Source organism: Athene noctua, chromosome 3 (assembly GCF_965140245.1).
Source record: "Athene noctua chromosome 3, bAthNoc1.hap1.1, whole genome shotgun sequence".
Lineage (NCBI taxonomy): Eukaryota > Metazoa > Chordata > Aves > Strigiformes > Strigidae > Athene > Athene noctua.
Genome location: NC_134039.1, coordinates 19,030,332 through 19,048,957, shown reverse-complemented (window position 1 = coordinate 19,048,957; position 18,626 = coordinate 19,030,332). Strand labels below are relative to the sequence as shown.

The 18,626-nt window shown below is 43.4% G+C and overlaps 1 protein-coding gene across 2 annotated transcripts; it reads right to left on the bottom strand.

The window, feature by feature from the left end:
- Positions 1–2,146: 2,146 nt before the first annotated feature.
- USP18 (ubiquitin specific peptidase 18) lies at positions 2,147–17,821 on the bottom strand. Of its 2 annotated transcripts, XM_074901304.1 has the most exons (11): positions 17,702–17,821; positions 14,792–14,987; positions 13,616–13,712; positions 12,205–12,350; positions 10,217–10,296; positions 9,270–9,416; positions 8,302–8,397; positions 7,091–7,261; positions 6,026–6,157; positions 4,965–5,014; positions 2,147–4,444 (listed from the first exon to the last, which is right to left on the bottom strand). In XM_074901304.1, exons 2-11 carry the CDS (start codon positions 14,958–14,960, stop codon positions 4,396–4,398), a joined length of 1,137 nt encoding a protein of 378 aa, XP_074757405.1. In that variant the 5' UTR covers positions 14,961–14,987; positions 17,702–17,821; the 3' UTR covers positions 2,147–4,395. The 2 variants fall into 2 exon arrangements, with proteins under 2 accessions (XP_074757405.1, XP_074757406.1); XM_074901305.1 differs by lacking the exon at positions 7,091–7,261.
- Between the last annotated feature and the right edge of the window lie 805 nt (positions 17,822–18,626).

Sequence of the window (18,626 nt, the reverse complement as noted above, 5' to 3'; positions counted from 1 at the left end):
GAGACTGTTATCCCATTCCCCACTCCAGCAATCCCTCACACAGCAAAGCACATTTTCATACTGAATTAAACTGTATCCCACCAGTCAGTGGGATATTTCAGTCATTAGTCTATTTAGGAAAACCATCAGAGTATTTCTTAAGCCTGTGTGAAGGTCTTAATTTACTTTGCCTTTAAGTCTTTGTCAGTTTTTTCACAGCACTTATGACTTTTTCCTTTAAATCAGGTAGATTTAGCTCAGAATCATTTCTTTTCTCGTCTTTTCACTTCATATATGTCAGGAATTTTTATTATCTATGAAGCTCTCTAAGGCATTGGTGGGCGCATTTCCACAGGCAAGTGCAAACAGTGCTAAGCCTGCCAGCTTGAAGCTGATAAAATATAAGCCAGCCACGTGGGAAACAGCATGTAGTCAGAGCTAAATAGCTCCCTTCTAAAAACTAATTGGTTCATAAAATACCTTTGCAAGGCTGTTTGAGGTTTCTGTTTGCACTTGTAGGAAAGTGCTGCTCTCTGCTCACAGCTTCAAGCCCAAGCTGTGTTATAGAATAAACACCAGCATAGATGTTACTGGAAAAGCTGATCCTGGCTTGACATCACCAACATGTCCCTGGGAGAACTGTGGCCTCAGCCAGGGCAGGAGACTAGTAATACAAAGCTGCCTGAAAGGCAGCGCTGTAGGAAACGCTGGGGGCCAGCAAAGGGCCAGCGTTGGCTGGCTTCCAGGAGGGCAAAAACTGAAGCTGTCCCCAGGGAGCAAAAAAGGCAGCAACTGCCAGTGAGAGAATCTGCTTAGAAAACGTTAAACCTCCCTGGAGGAGGAAGATGCCTTTGATGACAAAACTACCACCTTTCCCCTGCAGGACTATTATCACAGGATTCGCTATTGAAATCCATCAATCAGACAGATTATCATGATCCACAAAATTATCAGTAAAGCCATTATTATTAAAATTACTAGTAATGCTAAGTCCTAACATGATTTACACATTTCATCATAGAGTAACTAGTTTTATCAACCCATGTTTCTTAATCTGTATTAGAGTAGGTCCTTTTTTGAAGGTCTTTTTTAAACATAGATCTCATGTGCAGCATTTTTGTGTAAATACCAATGATAACTAACTAGTTGATAAATGACTCTTGTAAATTAAAATGATACTGAAAGTATCAAAAAATTATTTCTCTTACTTTTGTATATAATTTTGGGATTTACAACATATTGAACTTTTAGCTATTATATGTGTGTGTGATATGTATTTATTATATATATTATATATATTTACTTTTTCTGGTTTTCTGTGTTTCTTGGAGGTGTGGAGTATCTGAACCTAATCCCCCAGACAGGGAGTCTGTCAGAGCTAAAGCAGAGAATGTGTATTTTGCTACTGCTCCTCCCCTTGAAACATGGTGATCCCAAACCAAACAAAAAACGGAAAGGAAGAGTTTCCTGGACCTACAATAATCTCTCCACACAGGTATTCTTGGCTTCAATTGACTTTTCAAAGTCCCTGCTACCTGTGCTAGTCTTCATTCACAGAGTGGCTCAAACACAGGACAAACAATCCCAACTCCTTTGCAGTGGTTCTATGGTGGAAAATTTTTGTCTGGCAGAAATCCAGGTGTTGGTTTTCTGTACCCAGCCCTGGGGCAAGGTGGATGCCACGTTACAACTGATCTCCATGTTATAACTGTACATCAGTATACTAGCGCTGAATCCCATCCACTGAAATAAAAGTTGTCCTTGGCAGTTTATCCAGAGTATGACTGAGCTTTGCTGTGGACACAGAAGCAGCCAAAGTGACTTTTTCCAAAAGCAGCTCAGGTCAGGCAGAGTTTTTTAATCTATATGTGATGCAGTTTGCACACTCTCCCACTCCTCCCGTGGCCCATCTGGATCTGGAAGCAATATAAGCTTTCACTTGACAACAAACCTGACAATAAAACCATCTTGTCTCCAGAGCGAGGATAAAGGGCCCAGGGAAGGTTTAGCCTCATTTCCTCAGCTGTTAAACAGCAGTAGCTCTAGCCTGAACACTTAATCTGAGCATACATCCTCTGAGTGTGTGGCCTGTAGCCTCCTACCTGCATTGATGGCATTTAGGAGAAACAGACAAAGAATAATTCACAAGATTTATTTTCTAGGGAATTTACCTCATACTATTTTATTCAAAAAACACCAAATACTTTTCACTGACATACTGTCTGTAAAGATTCTTAATATTATCTGAGCAATTGCTTCCTTGATGGGTGATAAACCTGGAAGGTTATGACACATTTGAGGCATTTTTCATAAGCATAGCTTGGTTTTAAATTTCAGGTTATATCAAATTAGAAATGTCTTGTCAAGTCTCTTAACCCATTAACTTCTCAATTTCTGGAAGAGAACTGTCTTTCAGCTACTTCGCATATGCAAAGCCCTGGATAAAGCAGACAGGAACTTGGTTTTCTTACATATTGCAAGGTGCTTTAGAAAGAGTATAACACATTCCCAAAGGCGTATAGGCTGAAAATTCCTCATTCTGGTGACAAACAATACACTGTTGGTTTTTTTTTTAACACAGAATGAACAGTACAAATACAAGAGAGCAGAACAGAATAATGGACCTTGCTAGTACAGTGCAATAAAAACCTGCTAGTTCATAAAAATGTAATTTCACAGCTATGCTCCAAGCTCTCTCAATTCACCTTCCACATAACAACAGAAAACAGAAATGATTTGGGAACTTCATCATCAAAATAAAATTAGGTTATATATAGCTACTACTATAACTAGATCAGTAATTTTAAAATGTGCCCAGTCACACAAAAATAGCACCCTTGCAAAGATACAGTCAAAGAGTATGTTAGGCTAGGAGGTACTTTTAGATCTCAAACTACTGGAATCACCAATCCTTTCACAAACAGGTATGTCAAGACCTACCACAACGAGTGCTTTAAAAGCATCACAACAAAAGTTTTTAACTCTCCTCACAGCTGAGTCTTGCGATGACCTTTTAGAACACTCTTCTTCCCATTATCACGTTACCAACCTTTCTTTCTAGCTCCCTCTACATTTTTCCTCCAGTTGTTTGGTCTTCCCATGGGAGCACAGGTTGAACCAACAGCACAAAGTGACAGGACTCAACAGTATATTTAAAAATTACTCATTTCATAAAATTGTTCTCTTCAGAACACTTTCTGCTTGAGGGATGTTTCCACTTCATGGGCAGAAAGAAAGAAGGAAGAGCTGGCAATTCCAGCTGAAGAGTATTAAAGGAAAATTCCAAAAGTTCAAGCACATCAAGGCATCTCACATCTCCTCTTAACACAGTGGATGGATGGTACTGTGCAAAATCACTAGCTAGCTTCAGAATCTCCATTGCTCTATATTGGGTTTGAGTGGCACGGTTTTGGTAGCAGGGAGGGCTACAGTGGTGGCTTCTTGAGAAGCTGCTAGAAGCCTCCCACATCTCCCAGAGCCAATGCCAGCTGACTATAAGGCAGACCTGCCACTGGCCAAGGCCAAGCCCATCAGTCACAGTGGCATCGCCTGTGCAATAACATATTTAAGGGGAAAAAACCGAAAAGGCAGCATCTGCAGCTAAAGAGAGGAGTGAGACTATGCAAGAGAAAAACCATGCAGACACCAAGGCAAGTGAAGAAGGAGGGGGAGGAGAGATTCCCCTGCAGCCTCTGGTGAAGCCCATGGTAAGGCAGGCTGTGCCCTGCAGCCCTGTCCAGCGGAGGAGGGGAGTGATAGAGCAGCTTTAGTGGGCACCTGGCATCCTGCCATGGTCAACCCACCACATCTATACAGGAAAGAAAAGGCACATAAATGCCTGATAAGCATGCTAAAACAATAATCATCTGCATAAATATATACAAATTTGCCTTGTAAAGAACTACAATAGCTCCCGATTTAGAAACACCTCTTTATGCTGACACCAACTTTCAAACATATCTCAACCCCTGCAGTGATTAATTTTCAGGGAGGTTTTAAGGAGTAAACATCACTGATTCATGTATCATAAGGGTTCTGGTCCTTGTTCCAGCTGTTTCTCAAGACTTTCAGGCCAAACACTTCCCCTATACTAGAATCTAGGCCTCAGCATTAAAGCAACTGGCAAGCCAGCAGAGATGAGAACTTCACTATCTTTTAAGAGGAAATTAATATATAGAATTACATAAATATAAAAATATATGAAAGAGAACGTTTCTAGGTGCAATAGTTCTTAGATCCTTTCTCTAGCTGAGTCTCTTCTGCACTTTTTTCATAAGTAAATGTAAAGGTAGAGGTCACTGATTGAGTGCAGAATGTCTTTCTTGTGGAACATTTGTACATGTCCACACTGGCACAGAGGTGCTGAGCTCCAGTAACACACAGCTTCCCAAGACATTCTCACACTCCTGGATAAGGCTACTGAGGATGTTTCTTCATGTAAATCAAGAGATAGGCCGTTTCTCCCCTGTGGAAGCAAAGAAAAAGCAAAACAAAATGTATTTTTGCAGATCTAGGTGGCAAGTAACCTCTCAGGTTTGCTCCTGTTCAGCTTTTTGATGTTTAGGTCAACTGAACTGGCCCTCTCCAGTGTTCCTAAGGCAGCATACAAAGCTGACAGCGCTATAGCTTACAGGAGTGATTCTTTCTCTCCACAGCTCATTTTATGATACATGAAAGAAAATCGTGGAGGAATTGTGACTGACTAACGTCAGTCAGGATATAGAGTCCAAGTGGCAATCATAAGTAACATGACCACTCCTGAAGTCCCATTTGTGACTGACTACTCAGTAATCCTGCAGGCTCCTGGTATAGTCATATACAGTCACATCAGAGTGACCAGTATACAAGCATGCCTTTCTACTCTCCTGCACACCCAGCACATCCCAGGCAATATGCAGTTCAAAACGTTTGTCTTCCTTCTCTTTGCTACCCTCATTCCAAACTTCAGAGCAGTATTAGGTAAAAACAGAGATACGTCTGCTTACCAGTGGAGGTTGGAATGTCCATAGGTGCATTTAACATCATCCCACGATACCTAGAGAAGAAAAACACACAAGAGGAGGCTGGTAAAAACTAAGAGATGGACATACTGTGATACCAGCAGAGCAATTCTCATATGAGAGGTAAGTGGTAGTAGGAACTAAAAACTTTTTAATAAATTGGTTTATCGCTTTTACCCTTCAAGGAAAAAAGAGTTCCTTTGCCTCTTATGAACACATACATGTCCTGGTTTCAGCTGGGATACAGTTAATTTTTCTTCTTCTCAGTAGCTAGAATAGTGCTATGTTTTGGATTCAGTGAGAAGAACGCTGATGATACACTGATGTTTATGGTTGTGGCTAAGAGATCAAGGTCTCTCCAACTCCCCATGTCCTGTCCATGCTCAGGTGTACAAGAAGCCAGGAGGGGGCACAGCCAGAGCACCAGATCCAAATTAGCCAACAGAATATTTTGTATCATGTAACAACGTGCTCAGTATATAAAGTAGGGTTGACTGGGAAGGAGGGGGTTCTCTCTCGCTTCCAGGATTGCAATTGCAGGACCTTGTTCTTTTCAGGATCGCTAGCCAGGAACAGGCTGGGTATCAGTCAGCAGGTGGTGGGCAATCACGTTGTGCATTACCCATCTGTACTTTCTATTATTGTTATTATTTTATTACAATTAATAAACTGTTTTTTATCTCAACCTACTAGTCTCCCTTCATCCCTCCAATTCTCCCCCATCCCCTAGGCAGGCAGAAGGGTGAGCAAGCATCAAACCATGACAATACATTAAACAGATCTAGAGTACATAAAGTAACATAAGGTATACAGAGAATGGCTGCTTCTGAAAATTGCAAACCAGAACCTGAGACCTTGTTTGGTACAGAAGCTAGAGCTGCTTTGCCTTCAGCTCAGAGTGAGCTGTAGCAGAGGAATGAGGTGCACAAAGCTCTGCAGCTTCAGTTTTCTTTCCTAGCCCTCTTTAATCAGCAGTCAGTCAGACGGAATGAGATCTGGAGGAATGTCCAGGAAGCTACAAAAGAAATGTGGATTTGTCTCCTCACCTGGCAGACCTCAGAATCATTGAAGCAATACCATTTACATTCTGTGAGACTTCGAATATAGGCACAGTAGTGTCCACAATTAGTTGATCCTGAATGAGCAACAACAGCAAAAAGCTCATACTGCCAGGCAGCCTGTGAAGAACCACAAAGAGTAATGTTCAGCACAGCAATTCTCATTTGCCATAGGCTGAAGAGAAGCAGCAGCCAGAACAGCAAGAATGTGTGTTTCGTAAGGAAAAAGGAGAAAGATTAGATTGGCCTTGAGGATCCTGCCTTTTTCAGCCTGACAGCTATGGGCTGGCAGCCTCCCTGGAGATCACAGGAATGTGAAAAAGGCAGTAGGACAGTAAAGGGGCAGCATGGAGTTACACTGCAGTCAACATTGCACCAGCAAGGTTTTCCTATGGCCACACTTTTCCTTGTTATTTCTCAGTAAGGGGAACAGATGTACAGTGTGGCAAATCACTCTCAGCTGCCTAGCAAAGCTGTTGTCTCCCTGCTAACCTCAACTCTGTGACAAACACCACTGCATGGGAAACTGCCAGGGATGGAGTTCCCGTCTCAGACAGGTGATGATTGCAAAGCAGTAGGTCTGTGCCTCACCAAGGCCATCTTGCCCTGAAGGCTGAACCACAGGACAAAAATTGCCTCTGAGACACCACTGTTTACAATGTCTGGATTTCATCACCCAAATGAACTGTGTTTTCATCTTCTCTTTAGTATATTTAGAAATGGAAGAAAGAAGTTATGCTAAACACTCTCAGAAAAAAAGGGTTTGGGTGGGGTTTTATGTAAAGCCTGGGTTTTGACCTTATGGCAGAAAGCTCCAGTTCTGGTGCCTTTGGTGATTTAATCTGAGCACAGGAAGTTGAATAATGCCTGAATCAGTTAAAAACATAGGATGTGAGACAACACCAGGCACAGGTAAAGCCCGAGACATAGATTTTTAAGACAGGTGCTTTGAACTGAGGCGAGACTGGTGTGATCTCTTAAATTTTTATGAGCTTTGAGCAGAGAGGAGAAGAAAATCTGCCCTTTTTAAACAGGGCCTTAAGAGCATCTCACCTTTTCATTGTCATCTGCTTGGCACTGATTTTCTGTCAAGACTGCACTGAAATCAAGGTCTTGTGGGAATGGCAGATAGTGACTAAGCTTGTGAATGCAGGCTGATTTTTCGAAGCAGAAGCGCTTTAGGTGTATGGTCAGAGTCTGTGGCAGATGGACTAGCTTCATGCTCTGCAAAGCAATAAATAATACCATTCAGAACTAAGGAACAAACCCTGGGGAGGTGGGGTAGAAACAGCCATTGCCACCCAGTGAATGTAGCATGGAAAACAGTCAAATGATTGCCAGTTCCACCAGACAGCAGATGCCAAACCTTTGTAGCTCATCCGCCATACATGAGACACACACAGAACTGTGATAATCAAGTTTTTCAACTTCAGCATGATCAGCACCCAGCCTTGGGTGTCTCAAGGGCTGCTTCATTTTTCATCTGCTTTCTTAACTGTAGGTTGCTAGCACTAGGTAGGTGAGGAGAGGCAAGCCAACTTCCTTGTGACATGTGGCCACCAGAGGTCTGTGGAGGATGCCAAGCTGATGCTTATTCCTTCCAACACTGCCTTTTGATGCTACTGCTGCTGCCATGGCTGCCACCAAAACACATGGATGCACTGTGGCCTTGGAGGTGGTCCAATGGTGAAAATGTTGTGGAAAGTCCCCCCCAAGCCTTGAGCTGAGGCAGTCTCTTCACATGCACTTGCCTCTTCATAAAACAACTAATGCATCAGCTCACAGAGAGAAATACTGTAAAAAATGGGGAGCCCAGTGGAGAGCAGGGAAGAAAGAAAATCACCCCACATTATCCTAATTTTATGTGTATGCACAGCTCCAGTAACATATTCTTGTCTACCCCTGGAGCTATGCAGCAGTGTAAAGCCCCACAGTGGAAGCACATCATAAACCAGCAGCAGCTTTTCCACTAGTACAGAAATGTTGCACCCCTTGGTAACTTACACTTAAACCCATGAAAACATTCAGGATTTTTTGTTTTGCTTTGTTTTTTTCTTCTAGTTGCTAGAACTGCATCTACAGTAGGGAATTTGCTACAGGAAAGATTAATGTGGTTTATATCTATTTGACATTGCTTTGCTGACAAATCTTTGGGTTGCTGATCTCCTCTAAAACTGATATGGTTGAGTCCTTTCCCCACCCTGCCCAGTCCTAAGGGGAGTTCTGGGTGTAAGAGACATTTGAGGAAATAATTCTCTCATTACCTGCAAAAAAGGTGTTTCCCTTCCACACTGTTCACAGAAACACATGTTGTGATCAGTCAACTCTTCTGGAAGGAAAAAGTATTGCAGACAGTCCTCCTATGAAGACAGAGAGTTCTTTCAACTGAATTCCTTCAAGATGGATTTCTATTTCTGCTTAGTTTCACAGGGTACAAACAAACAGCAAAACTGGCAGCAAATAGAAGGCAAATAGAAAACAGTAAACAGAAGGCATATTTTATTCAAAGGACAAAAGATTGCCTAGCAGCCTAAAAAAGGTACCCCATTTTCCTAGCTGCTGCTGTGATGACATTAGTTGGAAAAAATAGAGTACCACGGTTTCCACAAAAAAAGATATTGATGTGTAAGTGTCTTTTATACCTACTTCAAAGCTTTATAGAGGTTTTGAAATAGGTTTCTGAAGGCTGAAACAGTATAAAGTGATCAGAGAATAAATGAGATCCAATGGTCCACTGTAACCTGAAAAATCCAGTGTCTATTTGTGGCAGCACATACACAGCCACCATCACTCCTGTATCTGGCTATCAAAGAGCAGTACTGATTTAACAGTAAAAGAACACTGCACTGGGCAAACGTAGGGTGTCTGGCCAGGGATTACAAGTTATCTAAGGCATCCCACTGTGGTATCTAAGGTCTCACAGGTACACATCACTATGTAGTATAAATCTTTGAGTCTTGCAGAGTTTAGTCAAAACACTTTTCAGAAAGGAGATGCAAGGACTTTATTTTCCATCACGTAAGTCAAACAAACTTTTGAGAAATTTAGAACCCCTCAAAACAAAGAAGAAATGTGAATCAGAAAAGATCATGTCAAAGTCCCAGACACCCTGCAGAGATTCTTGCAGAGATTCTACGAGTCCCAGGAGCCACCAGTGCTCCATGGAGAAGGGTCCTGCAGTGATCAGAGGGGAATCTTCTTCCTAACGAAACAGTGCTGCCACTGTACTTACCAGAGTCTTCAGCATGTGAGAGTTGGAATCCAACATCGGGAGTGGAAGGGTTAACATGCTGCTGTTCCTCTTTGTTTCAAACGAGCATTTCTGACAGGCCAGATGCTCCTGTACACAGATAGTGTACAAATCACCCAGCTCTTCAACCTGGAAGGGTAAAAAAAGGCCAAAACAAGGTTTATGAATAACACAGCTGAGGTACTTCCCTCCGTGGGTGGGAAAGCCCATATGGACAGTTACTTCACACAGTGTTACTGCCTCAAGGCTTGAACCCACATCTGACGACTTATGTGGATGGGACACTTCCCACCATTTAAAGGAGAACAACTCTTTCCCCTCCTCCCCTAGCAGAGTGGAAAGACACAGCCTATAACAAGATCAGACAGTTAAATGTCTGCTCTGACGCAGAATTTTACTGTTTTGTTTGGAACTGCAACAAGAGCCTATGAAGAAAACTAGGACAGTGGGTTGAGGAAGAGTCACTTTTACCTTACACAGCCCTTCTGGGAGAAACTGTCATATACACAGCATGCTAACAGTGACTAATTATAATAAAAGGCACATGGCTGACTTCAAAGAATGGAATAGCTGTGTCAAGACACACCAATAAATGTTTACAGAAATTTGGGAAAAAAAGAAATCCAAGATAACTAAATTCAGCGTTGCAAAAAGATCAATCTTCTTGCTATTAATCAGCTCTCCCATTAGAATGGAGACCCTGGCATGCCCTAAAAGTAAGAGGAACAAAAGTTCAAAATGTTGAAGCCTATGAAATGAAGACTCTCTCTCAGATTTGAAAGATGCGAGGAGAGATCCAAACAGAGGATAATTCTAAGAATTTCATTTAGGACAATTGTCAGTGAATGGGATTCTTCTTCAAGAAGCAGAGGTAACCACACATGACAAGGGCCAAATGACCTGGTGTTCATTTCAGTGACCATCCTTACCAGCTCTGGCTTTTTCATCTGCCTCTTTATCAAGTTCCAGAGAGTCAGAAAGAGCTGAGCAGCATCATGCTGCACAAACACTGGACAAACAGAAAATACAACCTTAATCAGTATTATGAACAGCACCAAGCACAGATTTCCCACAGATGGCAAAGAGAGATTTATTGTCCCCCATCAGATCCAGTCTCTTGTTCCCTTGCCACCCCCCGCCAGGAACAGAGCTTAGACTGGACATGAGCTGCAATGTCTCTGTGTGACCTGAGCAGGCAGTGGGAAAAGACAAGAGGGCTTGACCACCCCATTGTACAACCCAGTGCAAAAATCATGTTCTTGTCACCGGATGCAGGGCCAAGAGGCTACTCAATACCTACCGGATGACAGGGCTTGGATGTCTCATTGAGTTGAGGGATGCATTTATTTGAGTCCTCCTTAGAAACAATACAGAGAGAATTCTGTTCTCTTTTCCACCTTTGTTACTCCACAGACTTGTCTACCCCACCCCCTCTCTAAGGCTATAACACTTAGAGATAAAAATGATAGGGAGGCCTATCCATATGTCTCATCCACAGAATGGTATAAACCCCTTGATCCCTACCCAGGGAAAAAGCAGGCAGTTTCAGCATAGGAAGCCAAGGATGATGTAACATTACACTTTGGCTTTCTACTCTGGCTAAACTGGCATATTAAGAAACCTACGATGGTGGGACACAGCTCAATGCACAGCTTGCTTAGAATAGCTCAGCAGAGAATTGCTTCAAGATTGAACTTGGTGGGGAGGGGGAAAAATACACATCCTTGAATGCAAAGAATGTAAGTTATCAGCCCATGATGAACTCAAGATTTAGGAACTGGGCAAAAACTACACATATGTTTGCAAAATCTTGGTATTTCTGGACTACTTCTATGCTTGATCATAGGTCAAACAAATTCTGTGGAACAATCCAACACCCTGAGGTGGAAGTGCTTTCAACTTGCCCTGCAAGTCCACACGTACTGACTTCAGCTAGGTTCTAGTAAGATTACAGACATCCCTGACTAAATGAAGCTCAGAAAATACACCTTTCCTCATGTCTTACAGCACATCTCTGATCCAGGTAAAGCACCACTTGCTGGGATATAGGACTTCATGAACCACACCTGAATTTTAAAGCAGAAGGGCAAGGTGGGAGACTGCGAAGCTTTACAAACTCTCTTTGGGCATCTCTCTAACTGGGAGAAGGCAGAATGCAGAGCCATTCAGTCTCAGAGAGAAATATGATGCAAGCAGAAATATTCATGTTATCTCATGTTCCTCCTTAATACAGGTCTGGGCTGGCTACCATCTGTCCCCTTCAGTGCTGTCCTGTTTGGGTTTCTATATGAGAAAGATCAGGGCATTTGGATATACCCTGTGTATTTGTATATATAAACAGACCCTCAGCATCCCATTGTTACTAGTCACCATGCATTTAACAGTCTCTCTCCTTTGGGATCCTGCCCACATGGGAGGTTAAGCCATCAAACTCTTCTCTCTGCCCTTATAACAAGGAACAGGAAGGATATTGTTTCTATTCTTGAGGATCTGGGTGAACTCAGTATCTTTTTCATACAATCCCTTCCCTGTAATAATAGCAGCTGTTTCACTATTACCATGTCAACACAGCAAGACATATCAAGCTATAAACTGTCCCCCCTCTGCCCTGCACAGCCCCCCTTTCCCTCCGGCCAGTATCAGTAGCTGAGTCCTGTAGCAGCCTGATAATCTTCACACCCTTCGGACATTAGCAAGGATATCTGGAAGGAGCTTTCCTTCCCCTCTTCACAATTAAGACACAGCATCTAACTCACAACTGGGAGGCAGCTATAAAGAGCACTACGTCATCGTATACCTAACTCCTCCCATTTCTGAATCTCTGAATGAGATGTCAGATTCTGTACTGCTTGTTAGTGCTTGATAATTAACATCCCTGGTCTGCAGACAGAAGTGGGCATGAGGCAGTGCTGCTTACATTTCACTCTGTATTCTGAAAGACAGAAAGCGAGGGCTGTGGGAGAAACAGCTTTCTGCTTGCCACACTGCATTGCCTCCAACAGCAGGAGCATTTGGTATGGGACATCCTTCCTCTTCTGTACAGGACTTGGTGGCACTGTGATCCTATAAAGAGAAGAAGCAACATGAATGGTAACCAAGCAGTATGATGGGGAAATATTAGACATCACACCTGAAGGAGCAGAGGTGGACAGCACCGATAGCAACTCAAGAGGAACCAGAATGGGCACGTTTTCAGCAAAAGAAGGAAGATGAGGAAGCAGACACATGCACTAGCTCATCCCACAGTGCAGACTGACATTTCTAAAGTAAAAGGCCACAACTGTAAAGTTGGCCTGTTCCTGAATAAGGGGCAAACCAAGCAGGACCCAAAGTGCTTTCTGGGTTCTAGAAACATCAGTTACAGACAGTTTCAGAGCTGTTCTTGCCTCCCACCTCTTCATGCCTTCATTCTCAACATACACTCAAAATTTCATGGGCATGTGTATCACAATGCTTGTATTCCAACTATATGCCAACTGAAAAACCCTTGATCATCCCTAAATTTACTGCAGTCCGCAGGTTTTTCTCAGTCTTTCCTCAAATAACAATGGTAACCTACTGTCTCCATTATTTAGCTTTGACCATTTCTGACACTTCTCATTTTTGCATGTCTGTAACTTGTCTTCTTCCCCCTCTGCATACTGATGAGTGTGTAAGAAATCTGGCGAAAGGAGGACTGAATAGGAATGATCCACTTAGATGATTAAAGCTGCAGTGAATTGAGTAAACTGAAAACAAATCAAACCAATTATTAGTATAGTTGGTAGGGAGGCAGAAGTCCAAATGCTCCTCACAGACAAGTAGAGAGCACTGTCAAGCAAAACAAAATAACACTAGGTAGTTGCTATCTGCAACAACACTTATCCTCTATCAGGTGCTAACCAGGACAATCAGGGGCCAGAGGTTGTGGATCACAATATGTTTATACTTATATGCTTAAAGTTACAAAATTAATAGTGGATATGGTTATACATGACACACCTTTAGTTATAATGGCCTATGAGTATACCTGGAATAAAATCATATCCTGTTATGGAAAAGAGAGATACAAGTCATAAAGACTCGGTTCAAGACTGCAGCTTACTAGTGTGCAAACAGCACGTGAATCAGAAATGACAAACAAGTCAGAACACTGCAACTTCTACATTTGCAGGCCCTAGCCTATATATGACAGACAGAACAAGGCAATGTTGCTGAGTGAACTGAAAGCACCTTGCTAGCACTTTGATGATCCAAGCCTTCAAATGTACATCCCATAAAAAAAAGGAGAGGAGACAACAGAGCAACAATGGATGTATCTATCTCAGGTTAATTCAAACAGGTGGTACCTTCGAAGTATCCCTGTGAAGTGTGTATTCATGAGGAACACTTGGAGCACAGAGTTCAGACAGCAGCTCTGTCCAATGTTGTACAGTCCAATAGCTTCTGTAGGCACAGAAAAAGAGGAAGTGAGGCCTGGAGATAGGTACAAGAGAAGAAAGTGAAAATTATTTGAAAGTGGCAAACTCCTCTTGCATATATTCAGCCATTCAGTGTACAGGCTCAGCATCTGGTTCAGACTTGACAAAGCCTTCAATCTATTCTTATGTTGCTCAAACAGATAACATTTATTTTTGTTTGGCAACTGACAGGAAAAATCCAAGTAAGCCTTCATTATGATACTCAAATGTCTCCCAGTTCCTCTATTTTCAGTCCTCACATTGCACACCTAAACATAAAATGACAAAAAAAAAAAATCAGAAGTCAAAGGCTGCCTGTATGAGGATTTTCATTCAGGCTTTTACACAGCTAGGCCTAATAACAAAACTAAGAGCTACATGTGGGACCACATGCTAGCTGTCCACCATACAGGCTTCAAGTTTCCCCCTCAGCCTACCTCTGGTAATCTTTGTTATGATTTCAAAGAAAGAAACTAGCCTGAAAGGAGTGGAAAAAGCAAGTCACAGCTGTTCACAGAAGATGACGTATTCTGTGCTCCAAAGCAGTATAAGTAACCATGGTCAGAAATTAGAAGTTTTTCTTCTGGAGTCATCACCAAAGGGAGAGAGGACATGGAACAGAAATTCAGAACAACTCTGAAATGCATACAGTTGGTGGTAAGGGAAGGCTATAGCTGGGATAGAACAGTATATACATCTGAAATACCAATGACAGCTTTTGAGAGGCCAATCTAGTGATGCAGCAGAATAACTAGGGCCTAGTTCACGGTTTAGCAAATCCAGAAGCAAGCTGGCCCTGTCTCTTTCCAAACACAGCCAGCAATCTAGACCTTTTCGGCTGCAATGGACAATTTGAGGATTTAAAATAAGAAAAAGCTCTGAGATCCTCATGTAATACCTTCCCAAAAAATCAAAATGCTTACTTGACAGGGCAAAATGAGAATCATCTGTATATTCCTCAGTAAAGAGGTAAAGAATAGGAGAAAACAAAGCCAAAGGACAGAGAACAGAACAGCAGGCATTAGAAATGGAAGATAGGAGAGTGAAGAATAGACAAAGCATTACCATTCTTTAAGTCTGCCACACCAAAGACTGATGTTAGCCTCTGCTCTTTGGCCTTTGGCTCTTTGGCTTCCTCTTTATTATTTTGTACTCCTTCTTCTGTCATCATGGTCTTGCTTAGTGCCAGCTCTAGTTTCTTGCTTCTTGTTTGATGTCCACTTCTTTGTCCCATCAACAATATTGTACAAAGACAGAAGGACTGCAGAGAGACACAGAAATCAGAAAGAGGGGGAGCACCCAGAAACACAGGATTTGTCTTTGTATTTGGCATATTCATTATAAAAAGCTGGAATGTCAATACAATTAGATTACTGCAACAACATTTGGTATATTTGAATTAACACGGGTATTGTAGGTGTACAGGCTACTGTCAAGGTAACAAGACATGCAGCTTGATGGCAATTGCACACCCTGTCTTCCTTTTGTGGCTAAATAAATAAATGAACCTTCAGTTCCACAGAAACAGCTCCACCTAGCCAAGGAACTCCAGATATCCCTGTTCAAGAAGATGGGATAAATAATATGATTAATATTGTCCAAATGACAGATGTTACAAAACTCCTCTGTTTAGTAAAAGTAACAATTTGTCACCCAAGTATTCAAAAGGGCAAATTTCACCTCCTCTAGCTTTTTGAGCTGATAAGCATTTGTTTGTTTTCTGTGCTGGGCTCTCCACGTTGTTTTTAAGCGCATTAGTCACAGCTCTACTGGGGCACTTTGGACTGTGACTTTTAAACACATGTAAGCATCTAAACAGCAGTTTCTTTGTATGCTCCTTCAAGTGATCACAGGAAAAAGTAACTGTTTAAGCAAGAAAACCATTATAATGCCTTGATTTTCAAGGCAGTATGAACAGACCTTTAATCTGATAGTCTCTTATGACTCAGCTACTAGCTCTTTAGGTAAGTTTTAAAAAATCACCAAACTAAAGCAAATGAAAAATACACAAGCAAAATAATGTAAAAAATATTAAAATGCAGTTACACAAAAATGAAACTTTTTAAAAGCACATCTCCAACCAGGAGGCAGAATCAGAAAGAAAAGGATATGCTTAGGGAAGCATTCACAGGGGGGGAACAAAACCAAAAAAAAGCTCAGAATTTATTATTTTACAAATATTATATAGCATGTAAAATGAACCTGAGGCCAGGTGCTGAAAGAATGAAAGAAAGCTACCAAGAAAGGGAAGTAAGAAAAAAAACCTGGTTTCGCCTTCCACAAAAAGAAAACCTTTGCTTTAAATGCAAGTTATTTTTCAGGTTAACTGTGCCTAATAATGTTAAATATTAAAGTTTCTGAAGATTAAGGCATGGAAACTGGAAATTATTTTTTCTCCCCCAACTGTTACTTTTAAGCTTAAGTATACGTTTTCCCAACTGTACTTTCAATTCTTCACTTCTGAAGATTACTTTTGAACTCTAAGTGTCATACATCAGTTTCACTACACATTGTCGAATTTGCTGAAGAGTTTTATTCAGGGAAAAAAAAACCCCTCATAAAGAATATTGCTTTTTATTTCCAAAACCACTGATTAGAACAGCTGCACAGGAAAAGAGAATTTGATTAGATTTCTTCTTTCGCAAAACAGAGTCTGAACTCACACCGCCTCTTTCCCTGGAAATGATTTAATAAGGCATTCAGGTTTCTGAAATCCCAGCTGGAGCTGGAGCCCATCTTTTCCTTGTACAGGAGTCACTGGGTTTAGTTGCTGTAGTTCAGACAGAAGGTAAGTAATGCACACAGCTCCTGTGGATGCTGAAGGACACAGAAAGGAGGGGGATAGGCAAAACAGAGGTAGGTGAACAACAGCTAGGGATATACTGGGGAAGGGGTGAACTTGCAAGACACAGCTTTTGGCAGGAGGGGTAGGATTAAGGGTGGGATGAAGGAGCAAGCTCAGGGCTAAAAGGCTTTGGCTGACTTGAGAAATAGGCTGAAAGATATTAGGGCAGGAAGGTGCAGGGGGATACAGATGGGAGGATTTGGGTCTTTGGTTTGATGAAACTCTCCCCCAGGCACTACCAGCGGAAACCCCAGTGCAGGAGCGGGGACATGAACAAACTTCCCAACCCTTGCACAGAACTGCCTTATTTTGGTTATCAGAAGTATGGTATTACTAAGATTTGCACATGACCTTCCTTTCCCTGAATAAATGTATAAAAAAAAATGGTGAGTGAGCACAAGAATTGAGGAGCAGGCTCTCCTCTTGCTCCTGACTTCCTTCTCACTGGAGGAGCAGGGTTGCTTTTCAGTTTCCTTTGCAGGTCAGGGGTAGGACTCAGCACCGCTTCCTCAACACACATGGCTTGGCCGAGCCAAGTGACCACGCTAGCGCTAGGCAGAGAAAAGACAGCAGCGATACCCTCTCGTACCCTAACCATCTAGTCCTCTCTCTCCCCCTCCCTCAGCCAGCCCAGCATCCCTCCTTTCACCTTGGCCAGCTCCACAGCCTAACTGCCCTCCCAAGACACCAGCCTCTCACGACAAACCCCCAAGAGTCCCTCCACACCCCCGTACCACAGCCCTCGAGACCCCCCTCTGCCTAAGGAGGATCCCCCACCTCTCCCCCTTGGCAGCCCTTCCCCTCAGGGGTACCTCGAGGAGCAGGCAGCCAGGGGGATGGTGCTGGGGTGGGAGGTGGGCTTTGAGGCAACGGCCCTGGGGAGGAGATGGCCACCCTGAGGTGTTCCTCGAAGGGCTGCCACAGGGACTTGAGCCCTTCACCTCCACACTTCTCTCAGATGCGACTGAAACAAGACTTCCCAATTTGCTGTCAAACTACGCGTTTGTTCAACCTTCTTCTTTTCCCTCTACTGATTGTTGGTTTTGGTTGTTTTTTTGTTGAGGTTTGTTTTTCCTTTCTCGTGGCTCTGGCTCATCCTATCTGACACGCCAGCAAAGAAGTTTTCTCACCAGTTCCCACAGGACCAGGAGCGCTTCGAGCCTCGGCAGGTCCTCACGTTCACGCCGCACCAGCTGAGAGGCCCTCGGGAGCTCCACGTCTTCCCCCACGGGAGCTCACCTGCGGCACAGCGGAGCACCTCCGTTGGGCGGGAGCGGCTGCCACCAGGCAGGACCGCCGGCAGCGAGCGGGAAGGCGCGGAGGGGCAGCGGCTGCCGCGGCGGTGCTCCCGGCCGGAATGGGGCTGCCCCGCCGCTTTTCTCGCCGGCTGCGTCAGAGGGCAGCAGCGCCCATCCCACCGCTTAGTTTTCATTTCCCGCTCCGTAAAGCGCAGGCACAGAAAGTGAAACTTGGCTCCGCCGTTGCTCGCGGCGGGGGACGCCGCCTCCACAAGCCGCCGCCGCGAGATGGCGGCGCCTCACGGCAGCGCGGGCCGACGGTGGGAGAAGGCGACCGAGGCGCCGTAGTCAGCCCCCTTGGGCTCAGGGCTGCCCGCTCGTCTGGGGTGCCGCAGGCCTGGGAAGAACTGCGCTGACACCGGGCAGTGGCCCCTTCCCTGCTCCACTCCCACACCTTGGCCTGGTTCAGCCTGATTTTTTCTAGGAAGAGGGAAGAGTGAGCTTTAAAGGGAGGGGTGAGAAATTGAACTCTGCAAGTAAAAAACCCTCCTCAGCAGAGGCAGTACTTCAGGGGTTTGTACTGCTCAGACTTTGCATGGTCACTCGTTTCTTCTCAAAAGCAGACATGTATTTGGCCTGGCATTTATTGGGTTTAACCACAAAAGCAACAGAAAAGCCAGACTCTCATCAAGGCCTGCAGTAGCCTACCTGGAAGCAAGAAATAGCTCATTTAAAACAACCCCAAATAAGTAACCTGCTTAGAAACTTAACCCACATTGCAAACTGAAAGGCTTGGCAGTTTCCCATCTGATGGTGG